The 14,496-nt window shown below is 42.3% G+C and overlaps 1 protein-coding gene across 2 annotated transcripts in view; it reads right to left on the bottom strand.

Annotated features, from left to right (window-relative positions):
* The window catches only part of DIXDC1 (DIX domain containing 1), a 69,930-nt gene that overhangs the window by 4,726 nt on the left and 50,708 nt on the right, over nt 1–14,496 (bottom strand). For both annotated transcript variants that reach the window (XM_042903987.1, XM_042903988.1), the window contains 10 exons: nt 12,322–12,411; nt 11,114–11,167; nt 9,515–9,565; nt 6,601–6,705; nt 6,127–6,180; nt 5,514–5,606; nt 5,363–5,434; nt 4,483–4,572; nt 3,998–4,159; nt 3,417–3,483 (listed from right to left, as the gene is read on the bottom strand). In XM_042903987.1, the coding sequence (XP_042759921.1) occupies nt 3,417–3,483; nt 3,998–4,159; nt 4,483–4,572; nt 5,363–5,434; nt 5,514–5,606; nt 6,127–6,180; nt 6,601–6,705; nt 9,515–9,565; nt 11,114–11,167; nt 12,322–12,411 (838 nt within the window). The remainder of the gene's footprint in view (nt 1–3,416; nt 3,484–3,997; nt 4,160–4,482; nt 4,573–5,362; nt 5,435–5,513; nt 5,607–6,126; nt 6,181–6,600; nt 6,706–9,514; nt 9,566–11,113; nt 11,168–12,321; nt 12,412–14,496) is intronic.

The following is a 14,496-nucleotide window of genomic DNA, read 5'->3' as shown; positions in this document are numbered from 1 at the left end:
GCTCATATAGTAATTCTATATTTAGGTTTTTGAGGAACCACCAAACTTTTCCACAGCAGCTGTATCATTTTATATCCCCACCAGCAATGCATGAGCATTCCAATTTCTCAACATCCTCAATACTTATTTTCCATTTCTTTAGAACCACCTAGTGAGCGTGAAGTGGTAGCTCACTGTAGTTTTGATGTGCATTCCCTAATGACTAATGGTTTTTGGCTTTGTTTTGTTTTTCTTTAAGTTTTTATTTATTTATTTTGAGAGAGAGAGGGAGAGAGAGAGAGCAAGAGAGCGCACCCGCCAGCCGAGCCAGGTAGGGGCAGAGATAGAGGGAGAGAGAGAATCCCAAGCAGGTTGCACACCCCAGCACAGAGCTGGATGTAAGGCTCAAACTCATGAACCGGGAGATCATGACCTGAGCTGAAATCAAGCTCAACCGACTGAGCCACCCAGGAACCCCGCCCCCGCCCCCCAACCTCCAGTGACTAATCCTTTTAAGCATCTTTGGATGCTTTGGAGAAATGACTTTAGAGAAGTGACTATTCAAATCCTTTGCTTATTTGTTACTGAATTTGTCTTTTGTTGTTAAGTTGTAGGAATTTTTTATATATTTTGTATCCTAGACATGATTTTCAAATATTTTCTCCTATTCTCTTTGCCTTTTCACTTTCTTGATAGTGTCCTTTGATGCAAAAAAGTCTTTAATTTTGATGAAGTCTAATTTCCCTATTTTTCCTTTTGTTGCTCATGCTTTTGATATCTGAGAACCCAAGCTCATGAATATTTTCCGTATATTTTCTTCTAAGAGGTTTATAGCTTTAGCTCTTATATTTGTATCAATGATCCATTTGTAGTTACTTTTTGTACATGTACTTTATGTACATGGTGTGAGGTAGGGGTCCATCTCTGTTCTTTTGCATGTGGATACCCAGTTGTCCTAGCGCCATTTGTTGAAGAGACTCTTGGCTGGTCAAATGACCACAGACTTAAAGATTTTATGTGAATTCTCAATTCTATTCCACTAGTCTATTGTATCACTCTCTACGTTTGAAATAATTATTATTGTTTTCCCTTAGAGTGAAAGTTCAGAAAAGAAGTAAATTCAGAGAGAGGATTACTCTTTCAGGAGATTTGGCTGTGATAAAAAAGGAGAAAGACAGGGTATAGCCAGAGGGGAATACCTGGAAGGTATTTTGAGACAATTAACATTTGCCTTGCACCTCTCACATGCCACACACTACACCAGATTATTTGCATACAATATTTCATTTAAAGTGCATAATCCTTAAAGATTTTCTCCAATTCATGAACAAGGAAACTAAAATGCAGTCATGTTAATTTAACACCCTTGCCTGTGGTCACATACCCTGCTGAGAGCCAAAACCGCACCCCAGATCTGTTGGACTTCATACACCATATTTTTCCCACTCTATAGTTTTATATCCAGTTTTGGACATGAGTTTTAAGTGCCCTTCTACCTACAGGGAGATACCTAGTTGTCATTCAAAAATATAGCTCTGAAGTTCAGAAAAGGGCTGGAGTTAGAGACTAAAGTTTAAAAATAATCAGCACATAAGAGTATGTAAGCCATGGTAGTGGAAGGGATCACCAAAAGAAAATATGAAAAAGCCGAGGTCTAGACCTCCTATGGATCCCAGGGCACACCAACATTCAACAGTTCGACAGAGAAGAGAAGAGAAGAGAAGAGAAGAGAAGAGAAGAGAAGAGAAGAGAAGAGAAGAGAAGAGAAGAGAAGGAGATCGTATCTAGTTCACTAGACAGCACACGCCAAAAGGGCAAGTACCAAGTCTATCTTGTTTCTTCCTGTACCTCGAACGTCTAACATGGCGCTACACAATGGATGCTCGATAAATATTTGTTGAATGCATAATTGGTTGGCACTGAAGTTAAAGAGGAAGAATGTTTACAGAAGGAGACTATTCAAGAATAGCAAATGCTTTTGAGCAGTCAGTGGAAGATAAGGTTTGAAAAGTAACCACTTTGATGAGGCAACAAGAAAGTCAACAGTGAGTCAATAAAAAGAACATTAAGTGGATTAAGTGAGTAAAAGTCCAGCTGATGGCTTGAGAGTGAATAGGAAGAAAGGATGCAAAAAGAACAAGTGTGGACTGTTCTTTCAAAGTTTGATGTAGGGGAATAAAAGAAGAAAGTCAGTAGCTAGAGGGCTTGTGAGTTACACACTCACTTCTGATTTTCGGAGAAGAGACTATTTAGCTTATTTGTGAATACAGAAATTAGATTAACGCCCTGGTTTACGAGCAGCCGGGGATTTATTTGCAGGGGATAAGTACTGCATATACACAAAAGGGTTTTTCCAGGAAGGGAGGAATTTTTCAGACTTAAAAAATAATTTTCAAATATTTAGACTTGTCTACATTGGGAGTTTATATTAGCCTAAAGAAAGTACTGCAGAGGATAACAATAAAATAAAAAGTCTCTCAAGAAAACAGAAATGACTGTTTCAAAACAATGCTAGAAAAAGAAATTGAAACAGAAATTGAAGAGAAAAGAAGTTAGTACCAAGTAATCTTGGTACTAATATAATTAGATATCTGGAGGCTTAGATGTTATTTTATTTACTCTACAAAAAATATTTTACCTTTCATATTTTTGCAAATATCTTTAAGTGTTTTACTTTAGGTGTTGTTTATTCATCTGGTTTTCAAAACATATACATATATGTGTGTGTGTGTGTGTATGTATGTAACATACAAGACTGGTTATGGTCAGCTTTTCACTATTTGGTTTTTGTAGATTATTATTTACTTTTATATTTGGCCTGAATACACTATAAAAGATAATAAAAGGTGAGCTTTATTAAACCAAAAGGTAAGATACACGATAAAAGAGAAATCACCAGGCAGGTTTGATTACCAACATAATTGAATGAACGGGGAAGAAATGTAACGACAGGGCTTAGAGCAGGTTAAATTACTTCTTAGGCAGGGCCACTAGATGGCGCAAATCCTTCGTGGGACTTAAACTGAAAGACCAGGGCACCTAGTGTTAAGGAAAATCTCCAAAGAAATTAAACATCTTGCCTCTAGGAAGAACTGGAAATTTCCTATGCTATTTGGGACTGTGTGTTTTTGTTGTTTTACGTTTTTCTTTGTTCAATGTAAATGTTTTGATCGTGTATATTTTCCAAAGAGATTTTAGCCTGAGTCAGCAGCATCCTGCACGTGGCTAAATGGTACTTGGGGTGATGGTAGTGATGATGACAGTATGTGTCTCCATAGTTCTAGAAGTAACTCGATTCAACTGTATTGCTATAGCAACAACATAAGAGTGAAGTACTACAAGAAAAATTCTGTTCTCAACATGTTAGTAGCGAGAAAAATACTAAATTTCTGATCTAATATGCTACGAGTCCTTATTGAACAATAAGGTGTACTTACTTGAATTAGGGGGCCAGGATTCCCGGTATTCACTACCTGCTTGAGTTCTTGGTAACTTGCCCCGAACCTGAGGAGCCACACAAAAATCCTAAAATGATCAGCAGGAGAATTTATCCAAGAAATTTAAATCATAAAAGTACATCTAAAATATATACTCTCCTACCACATCTTCCACAGTATACCAAATTAGACACATTTAGCCTAATATTAATGATGTACATTTGTAACAGGCTTTCTAGGTTCCAGTGCATTTTCCCACATATTTCCACATCCAGTGCTGAGCTCATTCAGGGGAAAAGGGGAAGGGGAATAAGCAGTAAAGAGAGACCCTGTGGGGTCAAGAACCACCATTCCTTAGACACTTAGGCAATTTCTAGGAGCAAGAGTAATCATGAACTCCCTTCCTGGAGAGTCACACCATGACGAAGAGTCCACTCCACTGAGAGGAAAACCAAAGAGAAAAGCAGCCACAAACTCTGACAGGATCAGCGTCTTTAGCCCTGCCTTTATCTCAATTAAACCTGATGAAACTGAGTTCTGTGGGAGCCTGCCTAAGAGAAACACCACAGAAAGAGGATTACCCTTCTGTCTTGTTTCTTCTGGCTCTCCATGGCATGCAGGCGCTCCATAAGGCTGGAGATGCCCTGTTCCAAGCTGTCAATGGTATGGTGCTGAGGATCGTGGCCACTGAAGCTATTGCGCAGGCTTCGGAGGGCATCTCGAACCAGCTGCAGATCGCTGGTCTGCGGGCAGAAAGGAGGTCACACTGACGTGGTGCAGTGCCGTATTCTTAACCGTGTCCCAGCCGCCGGGCTTAGGACGGTAGAGGAGAGAGGCTTCCAGGATAGATCTTTTATTTTCGAGGGAGGAGGTGTGAATTTAAGAAATGTTCCTCCACCGGAGTTTGCCCGCTAATTCTTAATTAGGGCTTCACACCTTCACACACCCAACAGATGCAAGACTTAGGGAACTGGGGTACCATAGGCCTAGTGCGCTGGCAATGGCCAGGCTACTCTTGTGGTTTTAGCTGGAAGTGGAGGTCTGCACTCAAATCCTAAGAACCTACCCCTTTGTGAGTGATGGAAGCAGCTCCTTTTCCTGCCGCTGGAAGGAAAAAACCATTGCTTTGAGAGTTGTGTCTGTTGTAGCTGGTCACCTATAGCAGCAAGAAGACATGATGCTTGCTGTAAGGGACACTGCAAACCAAGATGCCCTGTCTTATACTGATTCGCATTGATCACTTCCTGACAGTGTATCGTGGTATATTTGTTCATGTCTCTCTCAGAATGTAAACCTGGAATGGGCACAAAGACGTTTTCCCCCTTCTGTTCACTGCTGTAACCCCGGTACCCGACACTTCGTAGGCAGTGCTGCACGAACAATGAGCAAAATGGTAACCTCATCCCGGAGGGCCCCAAGCTAGCCTCAGCCTGGCCACCGAAACGCCTGAGAATGGGGCTCCAGCACCTCCAGACTTCACTTTAGTGATTAAAAAAAAGAACAGTGACTAATATTTTTTGAGCCTGACTTTGTGCCAGGTGGATCTATCAGGACTATCCTTTTTCCAGATGCGTCTTATTCCTAAGGCTCAGAAGCTAAGCAAAGCAAGGTCACACAACGGTAAAAAGTGTGGAAAGCTGGAATTTGAAACCAGATTTTCTTAGTCTGAAACCAGCACTCTTTTTACTTGTTTTCAGTTTTGTTTATTTAAGTAAACTGTACATCCAACATGGGGCCCGAACTCTCGACCCCGAGATCAAGAGTCGCATACCCTTCCGACTGAGCCAGCCAGGCGCCTCTGGAACCTGCCACTCTTAACCCTCTCACCAGACAAACAGCCTCCTAACAAACCAACCTGCAGCCTTGGTTTCAGCCCTGAGTCAGAAAGAGTATCTCCCTCTTTGCCCTTGCAGATGCAGGAGTGGGGACCCCGAGCCGGGGGTTACCTCGTCTGCCTCTCTTTTCATACAGTGAGCCAAAAGGACGTCTTTGTGTTCTAGCTCCCGCTCTAGATCCACCTGCAAATCAGAAACTAAATCAGAAAAGGATTTTCTCAGGCAGAAGGGGAAGGAAGCCAGTGGCTGACTGTGTCCCCACCTGCTGGTAACTGGCCTCAGAGAGTTTCCGGAGTGCGTCTTCCAATTTAGCCTGGTGCTGCTGAAGGAGGCGCTCCTTCTGCCCCAGCTCTTTCTGCAATAGAGACAGAGCTTGCAGATGTGTGGCAAAGCCAAGGATGCCCAACAGTTCCCTGTGGGCCACGCAAGTTCACTTGAGCAAAGTCGAGCCTCAGGGGGAGGAGTCTTTCCCCCCAAGCTACACAGAAGACATGGCACACCGTAGTAATCTTACCCAGTGCAAAGGCTTCTTGGAAAAGTAAGGAGGAAGGGAACTACCATCTGTAGGAGGACCACTACGTGCCATCCGTGCTAGTTAGGCAGAAAGGTGAAGACTGCAGTTTGCAGACAACTAGTTCTGGACTCCTCTCAGACATGCTATCTACTCTTCAGGGTGAATGAATCAAAGGAACACAGAAGAAGATTTCCTTGCTATCTACTCTTCAGGGTGACTGAATCAAAGGAACACAGAAGATTTCCTTGCGAAAAAGCAACAATGAGAACACAGTACTTAAGAACTCTTTGAACAACAGCAACAGTAGGCTGTTCATAAAAGGTCTAATGGAAATCATTTCCAAACTCATAAACGTTCTTACTTTATAGTCTCCCAAGAGCCGGTTCCTCTCATCAAGCTTCCTCTGCAGATCCACCTACAAGAAGGAAAAGAATTAACTGGCACAGAGATATTGTCTACCAACCCCAGTAGGAAACCAGCTACTTAGTAACCAGAGTGGATGTTGGCAATTAGAGTATACAGCACAGAGAGGGCAAGGTTATGGTAAAAACACACAGCTGCTCTCCGTGCCTTGAGTGAGATAATCAAACTCTCAAACCACAATTTAGCCTCTCTGTGTCCTCAAAGTTGAAAGGCTCAAGGCCGATGTAGTATGGGCTTTCAGCCAGGAACAGAGATGAGTGTGACAGGAAATAAAAATAATTGCAGACACTGAGGGCAGGCATCCCAGAAATAAGATAAGAGACATTAGGGTGGCAGATGTAATAAGACTTCATGCAGCATCCGATTTTGCTACTGGGGCTCATTGAGGTCAGAGTTCATTCATTTAATTTACATTCTGGTTGTGTAGCTCGTCTTTGTCCATATTTGCCCTCAGCAGTTCCTGTTTGAGCTGAAGAACAGATGTGTCCTGCTGAGTCAGCCTCTGCTGCAAGGCATCCTGGGGGAAAAGAGCATACTCACTATTACTGTGGTCCCAATTAGTCAGTCAGCCATTTGTCACTCTAAGGTTTAACCCCTTGACTGCATATCCAGCATTAATTCTGGAAAACTAGGAGACAAAAAGAGGGGTCTTGCTACAAGGAGATGAAGAGGAATTTTTCTGTCCCCTCCCGGGATGCTAGCAACCACTGTCTCACCTAGCTGACGGAAACCTGATTTTTCCTCCACCCATTACTCACCTCTACCCGCCACTGCAATCCTGACAGCATGATGTCCTAGAGAATCAGTGGCCTCTGGGATCAGATAGATCTAGATTCAAATTTCAAGTCCACCACCTTCACGACAGTGACCATGGACAATGCCTTCTCCTTCCTTCCACCCTGGCTTTCAAATCCGTATCTTGGGCACATAACTACTAAGGAGCTCTTTTCCTTCTTTGCCATTCCCTAGAGGGCTGGGCCCTATTGCCGCCTCCTACCCTATTCATATGGAACCCCTGGAATCACTCCCACCTTGCCTTCCAGAGCCCTGCTCCCATTGCCTTCCAATTCCTAGTGTGGACTGGGATTGGGATTATATTTCCATGCTCAGAACTGTCACTGGGACTGATGGTTTCTTTTCCCAGTGTCCTACAATCTTACCAGCTTTAGGGTGTCTTTCTCTCAACTTGGACCCTCTTGTTTCCTACCAAGCCTAAGAAAAGGTTGGTTGTACACACTTAAAAGGGTCAGCAAGAACACATTTCTCCAACCATCATGACTTCAAATGGAACTAATGGACTGCAGTGTATTTACCCTGACTTTTCTCTCTTTACAGACTGCAAAGAAATGGTGCAGGCTCTGGAGAATGTGAGAGCCCATTCTTTTTTCTTTTTTTTTAAATTAAAAAAAATTTTTTTTATTTTTGAGACAGACAGACACATACACACACACACACACAGAGAAAGAGCTGGGGAGGGGCAGAGAGAGAGAGAGAGAGAGAGAGAGAGAGAGAGAGAGAATATCTGAAGCAGGCTCCAGGCTCTGAGCTGTCAGCACAGAGCCTGACGCGGGGCTTGAATCCACGAACCATGAGATCATGACCTGAGCCCAAGTTGGATGCTTAACCTACAGAGCCACCCAGGTGCCCCGTGAGAGCCCCTTAACTGTGCTGTCAGCCATGAAAGTACATGGCAAAGGTAGTCCCAGATGCCCCGGGCATCAGCAGTTCAGAGGAACATTTCCCAAAGTGTGCTCTATGGGATGTTAGTACATGCTGCAGGGGAGAAAAGGCACTTCTGTGGTTAAGAATTCCAAACTCTTGGGGCAGCTGGGTGGCTCAGTTGGTTAATCATCCAACTTTGGCTCAGGTCATGATCTCATGGTTTGTGAGTATGAGCCCTGCATTGGGCTCTGCACTGACAGTGCAGAGCCTGCTTGGGATTCTCTCTCTCCCTCTCTCTATCCCTCCCCCACTTGTCTCTCTCTCTCTCTCTCTCTCTCAAAATCAATAAATAAACTTAAAAAAAAAAAAGAATTCCAAACTCTTTTTAGGCCAACCTTTTTATGACAGATTTTCTCAGGTCCTTTAATAGGCTGTTATTCACTGGGACTCTTCAAGCCTACAGGGCATTTCTCAAACTTATTTAAGCACAGAACACATTTTTCTGAAGTATCTCAAAGGACTAAGGCTACAAAACATACTCTGACAAACGTAGCTGAGTTACACTCTGGTCCAGCCTATGGATGGGAGTGTAGGGACGAGGGGAAAAGCAACAGCTTAAGAACATCCTTTTCTACTGCTAGGTGTTTCTTCAACAGGCACACTCCCACTGGGGTGAAACAACACCTATTCAAGACTGTTAGTTAGAGCACTGTTTGTATCACCAAAGACTGGAAATAACCTAGAAGACCAACAACAGGAACTGACTAAATTATCATATATACATACACTGGCATACTAAGTGGCCATGAAAGACTTAGGAAGGTCTTTACGTACTAAAACAGAATGATCTCCAAGATACGCTGCTAGATGGAAAAAGAGCAACGTTTCAAGCTGTATGTATGTATTGTATACTGTTATGGGGGGAGGGGTTATATACATACATATTTATTGATAACTGATAAGTTACCTCCAAGAAAGAGAACTAGGTGACTGGGGCAGACAGGGCTGGAAGACAGACTTTTCAAGGATTATCCTTTTATACCTTCCTCACTTTAAACCATGTCATAGTATTAACTATTCAATGGGGTGCCTGGGCAGCTTTAGTAGGTTAAATGTCCGACCTCCGCTTAGGTCATGATCTCACGGTTCGTGGTCAAGCCCCACACTGGGCTCCGTGCTGACAGCTCGGAGCCTGGAACCTGCTTCGGATTCTGTGTCTCCCTCCCTCTCTGCCCCTCCCCTGCTGACGCACCTCCCTGCTCGTGAATGTGCACTCTATCAAAAAATAAACATTAAAAAAATTTTAAATATAGTATTTACTATTCAAAAATGAAGTAAGTTAAATTTTTAAGAAGACAGTTTTCTTTAGAATGTAAGAAAACTGTAAAAACTGATTGTTTTTACATATAAAACTACTAGGGTGGCAGAGTACCATGGGTCCTGACTACCAGAAATAAGCCTCAACAAAACAAAGGTATTTTCCTCAACATTTCACTTCCCATCCACAAAGCACTTGGCTTTACTAATACCCCACAGCCCGTTAAAGGCTCCAGCAAATGTATATAAGGCCATAGGACCCAACTACCCTCCTACTACCTACTCTCAGCAGTAGACAACTTTACCAGGTAGAGTTTATTTAAAGAGTGAAATGTCTTCCTTTTTACCTTTATCCCCTGTAAGTTTCTGGCTTCTTGTTTACATTTCAGCAGCTCCTTCTGCAAACCAAATATAGTTAGATCAGATGGTAGCGTCTGGGTTGCTTCAGAAGCATTACCTCATTCTGTCAGTAAGAACGCAAAACTCAGATAACCAGTCCACAAAAAATTAAGCCTCTACTGAAGCAGAAAGCAGGTCTGCTCCAGTCAGTAGTAAAGGCTGACTCATAGAGACAAGAAGGAGACCTGTTCCATTCTTCCCTGAGGTACCCGGGCTCAAATGCAGGTAGAGGAGAGTCCTCCAAGAAAGAAGACACCGTCCATTCCCATAGGCTCTCATTGCTACAGTTAGCACTCTTCACTGTCAGGCAAACTTCATCATAATAACCTAAATCCCCCTTACTGACATATACAATCATATCTTAACATGCCTGCCCCAATGTCATTTGTTCAGCAAAGGGTCAGAGTGCTTCTGATTCCCCAATCATTACAAAGCATTATTCTTTGTAAACTCAACAAAAACACATTTAGCCCAATGATGAAATACTAATTATCCCTCCCTTATAATAGATTAGATGTATGTACATAATTGTCACTAGGAAAGAGATTTTAGGAGAGGAATACCCACAACCGAGACCCTACCCTCTTCTTTTCCTATTGCATCACATCAAGAGTTTGGAATTAACATATCTAAAATGGGGATTCGTAACATGTGCTCCACAGATGGGCTCCAAAGTTACTCTATTAAAAATTCAAGTCAGCAAGTATGTGTGTATGCACTCATACATATTCCTGGGGAGAGGGTTCATGGCTTTACTCATATACCTAGAACACCAACAAATTAAAAACCCACTGAACTAAAAGCATTCTGGGAAGAAATCATAAAAAAACTATACTGGACTATAGTTAGTAATACTGTATGGTGTAATTGAAAGTTGATTAAGAGAGTAAATGTTAAAAGTTCTCACTGAAAGAAGAAAATGTGCACCTGTGTGGTGATGGATGTTAACTGGACTTATACTGGTGATCATTTCATAATATATACATATATCAAATGAATATGTTATACACCTGAATCTAATGTAATGTTGTATGTCAACTATAAAAAAAAAAGACCGTACTGATATTAGATCCGTTTTTAGTTAAAAAAGAAAAATTATGGGGCACTTGGGTGGCTCAACTGGTTAAGCATCAGACTTTGGCTCAACTCATGATCTGAAGGTTTGTGAGTTCAAGCCTCGTGTCGGGCTCTGCGCAGACAGCACAGATTCTGCTTGGGATTGTCAGTCACCCTCTCTCTCTGTCCCTCCGCCCTCTACTCTCTGCCCCCCAAAAATTTTTTTTTAAAAAAGAAAAAGTATGAAGCATTTAAAACATAAAAAGTAGAACCAATGACACAGATACCTATCATGATCACCAACACTGAAGAGACAGTACCTTTTTGCCATATTTAGGACATATCTCTCTCTTTCAATGAAAGACACAAAACAGACACAGCTGACGTCCCAAGTCTGCATCCCTGCCCCTATACCCATTACTGTTCCAACAGTGCTGTATAATATTCCCATAATTTTTTTCAAAGAGTAAAATGCACATGTTCTGACATACCTTTAGGTCCTGATTCTCCTCCATACTCTGATCCAGACGACTTTGGATTATAATCTGAATAGAAAGCAAAAAGAGATGACTATGTAGCTATGTTGTGAAATTCAGAGGTCATTTATTCAACAGATATTTCCTGAGCACCTTTCCAGTGCTAGCCCAGTACTATGAACACAGAGGACAGGAAGCAGTCCCTCCCCCTCTAATGGAAGTATGTACACATGCAGTACAAGTAGTGACTACGGGTGAAGTTTACACACGTGTGTGTGTGTGTACTGGGCACAGGGCATCGGAGAAAAGGCAAAAGTATGACAAAATGAAGTTTGCCTTATAGGTAAGCTATGGCTGCTGTTTTGCAGAAAATGAGTTAGAGGAACACAGGAGAGGAATGAGGAAACCAACTGGAACACTGCTAGAATCCAGGATGGGGGCCTGAGTTAAGGTAGGGGCTGTGATAATGGAGAGAAGTAGACAGAAATATATAGAAAGTGAACTGACAGAACCTGGTGACTGACTAGGTACAGACAGAAGGGCCAAAAGGATTCAAGGATGATATTGAGATGTCTGCTTTGGGTATCTGGGTGGGTGGATAATGATAGACAGAATCCAAAGGGGCAAGGAGTTTTGGTGGTGGGGAGAGAAAAGCTGTTTAATTTAGGACTCTGAACTGAAATGCTTATGGGACACAGAAGTGGAGATAATCAGCAGGTAGTTAGATGCTGCACATACAAATCCCCAACTCCGTAGAGAGCACTGAGCCAGAGATAAATACTTGAGAAGCAACATCTGAGTCAAGCAGGAAGTGAGTGCAGCCATGGAGGCAGGTAACACTGCCCAGGTCGATGTCTAAGAGAGAAGGCAGTCACCAGTGGAACTCTGAGGGGCACCAACATTTCAGGCATAGGCAGATAAAGAGAAGCTTCAAAGGGAACCTGAATGTAAGCGCTGTGAGGGTAGGGTCTTAGGTCTGCTTTGAGATCACCATATCTCTAGCACCTCAAAACAGTAGCTGGCACTCAATAAATATTTGTGGACGAGGGATGGAGGAAAGATGGAACAAAGAGTAGTCGAGAAACTTATGAGGAAAACCAGGAGAGCTGGAGTCAGGGAAGAGAGCATTTCAAGATGGTGTGGACAACAGAGTCAAAGGCAAAAAGCAAATCAAATGCATAAAGCAGATTATCTGTGGTCCAGTCACAAGAGAAAGAGCTCACCAGTTGTTCCTCAGGATTGACTCCCGGTTCACAGAGGGCCAAGGGCCTGTCCTGTTCATCTTCAGGTAAGGATCCATTGAGCAGTAAGGCCTGAATAACCACAAAAGTAGAAAGAAACCGGACTTGCATCAGACGAATGAGTGCAGGGTAGAGCTTGGTAAACTTATCCCAAATTGAAATCACAACTGGGCTTCCTCTAGTGATCTCCTTGGTAATTTTTGGTCCTTAGATACCTCCTATTGCTCATTTTGGAACTATGGAGAGTTCCTTTTGTCAGTCCCATGCTTAGGCCTCTTTCATCTCTCTGGATGCACCTGGATCCTCTGCTCCTTGGTCCTAGTAAATCCTCAAAAATCTAGAACTTCCCTCTCAGAAGTTACATTTCAAACCACAGCTGCTCCAACTGAATTCTACCAGCTGGAAAGTGAACTAAAAGTAGTGTTGAATTATCCCAGTTTAGAAAGTTTATTATAGGGGCACCTGGGTGGCTCAGTCAGTTAAGCATCCAACTCTTGATCTCCGCTCTGGTCAAGATCTCATGGTTCGTGAGTTTGGGCCCCACGTTGGGCTCTAAGCTGAGAGCACAGAACCTGCTTGGGATTCTGTCTCTCCCTCTCTTTCTGCCCCTCTCCACTTGTTTTCTCCCTCCCCGCCCTCTCTCTCAAAATAAATAATCAAACTTTAAAAAAAAAAGGAAAACTTTATTATAATGCATTACTTAAAACACATTTAGGTATGTGACTCTTGATGTCAAGGTTGTGCGTTCAAGCCCCACACTGGGTATAGAGATTACTTGAAAAAAAAAAAAAATCTTAATAAAACATTTACAGCACTGACTTGGGTTTGTTTGATTTTTTTGTTTGTTTTAATAATTGTGCATTTTTACTCCCTAGGGCAACCTGTATAGAACAAAAATGAAATCATTTACAGAGAGATGTCCTCATTCATTTCCACTCCCCACACCAGGCTTTGTTTTCATTAGAATGTGAAGGAAGGGCAGATTTACCCTAAAGCTAAGGAACCTCAAACCCCAGGGCCCCCCGCCCCCACATGCACTGCCCCTCCAAAACCCTATATTTAATATTGTACAGTTGAATTTGAATGACAAGGGTCTCAACTGCCTGGGTCCACTTATATGCAGATTTTTTTTTTTTATATATATAGTACAGTACTGCAAATATATTTTCTCCACCTTATGATTTTTTTTTAAGTTTTTATTTAAATTCTAGTTAGTTAACATACAGCATAACATTGGTTTCAGAAGTAGAATTTAATTTTTTTTTTTAATGTTTATTTTTAAGAGAGAGAGAAACAGACAGACAAAGCACAAGTGGGGCAGGGGCAGAGAGAGAGGGAGACACAGAATCCAAAGCAGGCTCCAGGCTCTGAGCTGTCAGCACAGAGCCCGATGCAGGGCTCGAACTCACAAACCGTGAGATCATGACCAGAGCCAAAGTCGGACGCCCAACCGACTGAGGCACCCAGGCACCCCTGGTAGAATTTAATGATTCATCACTTACATACAACATCCAGTGCTCATTACAAGTGTCCTCCTTAATGCCCATTGCCTACCCGCCCCCCCCCCCATCAACCATATATGGTATCCATCATTTAAGTCTCTTCTGGTTTGCCTACCTCTCTTTTCCCCCCTTTCCCTTATGTTCATCTGTTTTATTTTTTAAATTCCACATTATGAGTGAAATCATATGGTATTTGTCTCTGCCTGACTTGTTTCGTGTAGCATAATCTACTCTACTCCATCCACGTTGTTGCAAATGGCAACATTTCATTCTTTTTTTTTTTTTTTTAATTAGACAAGGTTAAACCAAATGTGGACCATTTTCTTTTAGTTTTTTTTTTTTTTAATGTTTATTTATTTTTGAGAGAAAGAGAGACAAAGTGTGAGCAGGGGAGGGGCAGAGACAGGGAGACACAGGATCCAAAGCAGGCTCCAGGCTCTGAATTGTCAGCACAAAGCCTGATGTGGGGCTCAAACTCACAAACCATGAGATCAGTACCTGAGCCGAAGTCAGATGCTTACCTGACTGAGTCACCCAGACGCCCCAAGATTTCATTCTTTTTGATGGCTCAGTAATATTCCATTGTATGTGTGTATATACATGTATACATACCACATCTTCTTTACCTGTTCATCAGTCGATGGATATTTGGACT

The sequence above is a fragment of the Panthera leo genome, chromosome D1, assembly GCF_018350215.1.
Source record: "Panthera leo isolate Ple1 chromosome D1, P.leo_Ple1_pat1.1, whole genome shotgun sequence".
NCBI lineage: Eukaryota > Metazoa > Chordata > Mammalia > Carnivora > Felidae > Panthera > Panthera leo.
The sequence above is the reverse complement of the archived record's forward strand: the minus strand, read 5'-3'. Positions and strand labels throughout refer to the sequence as shown.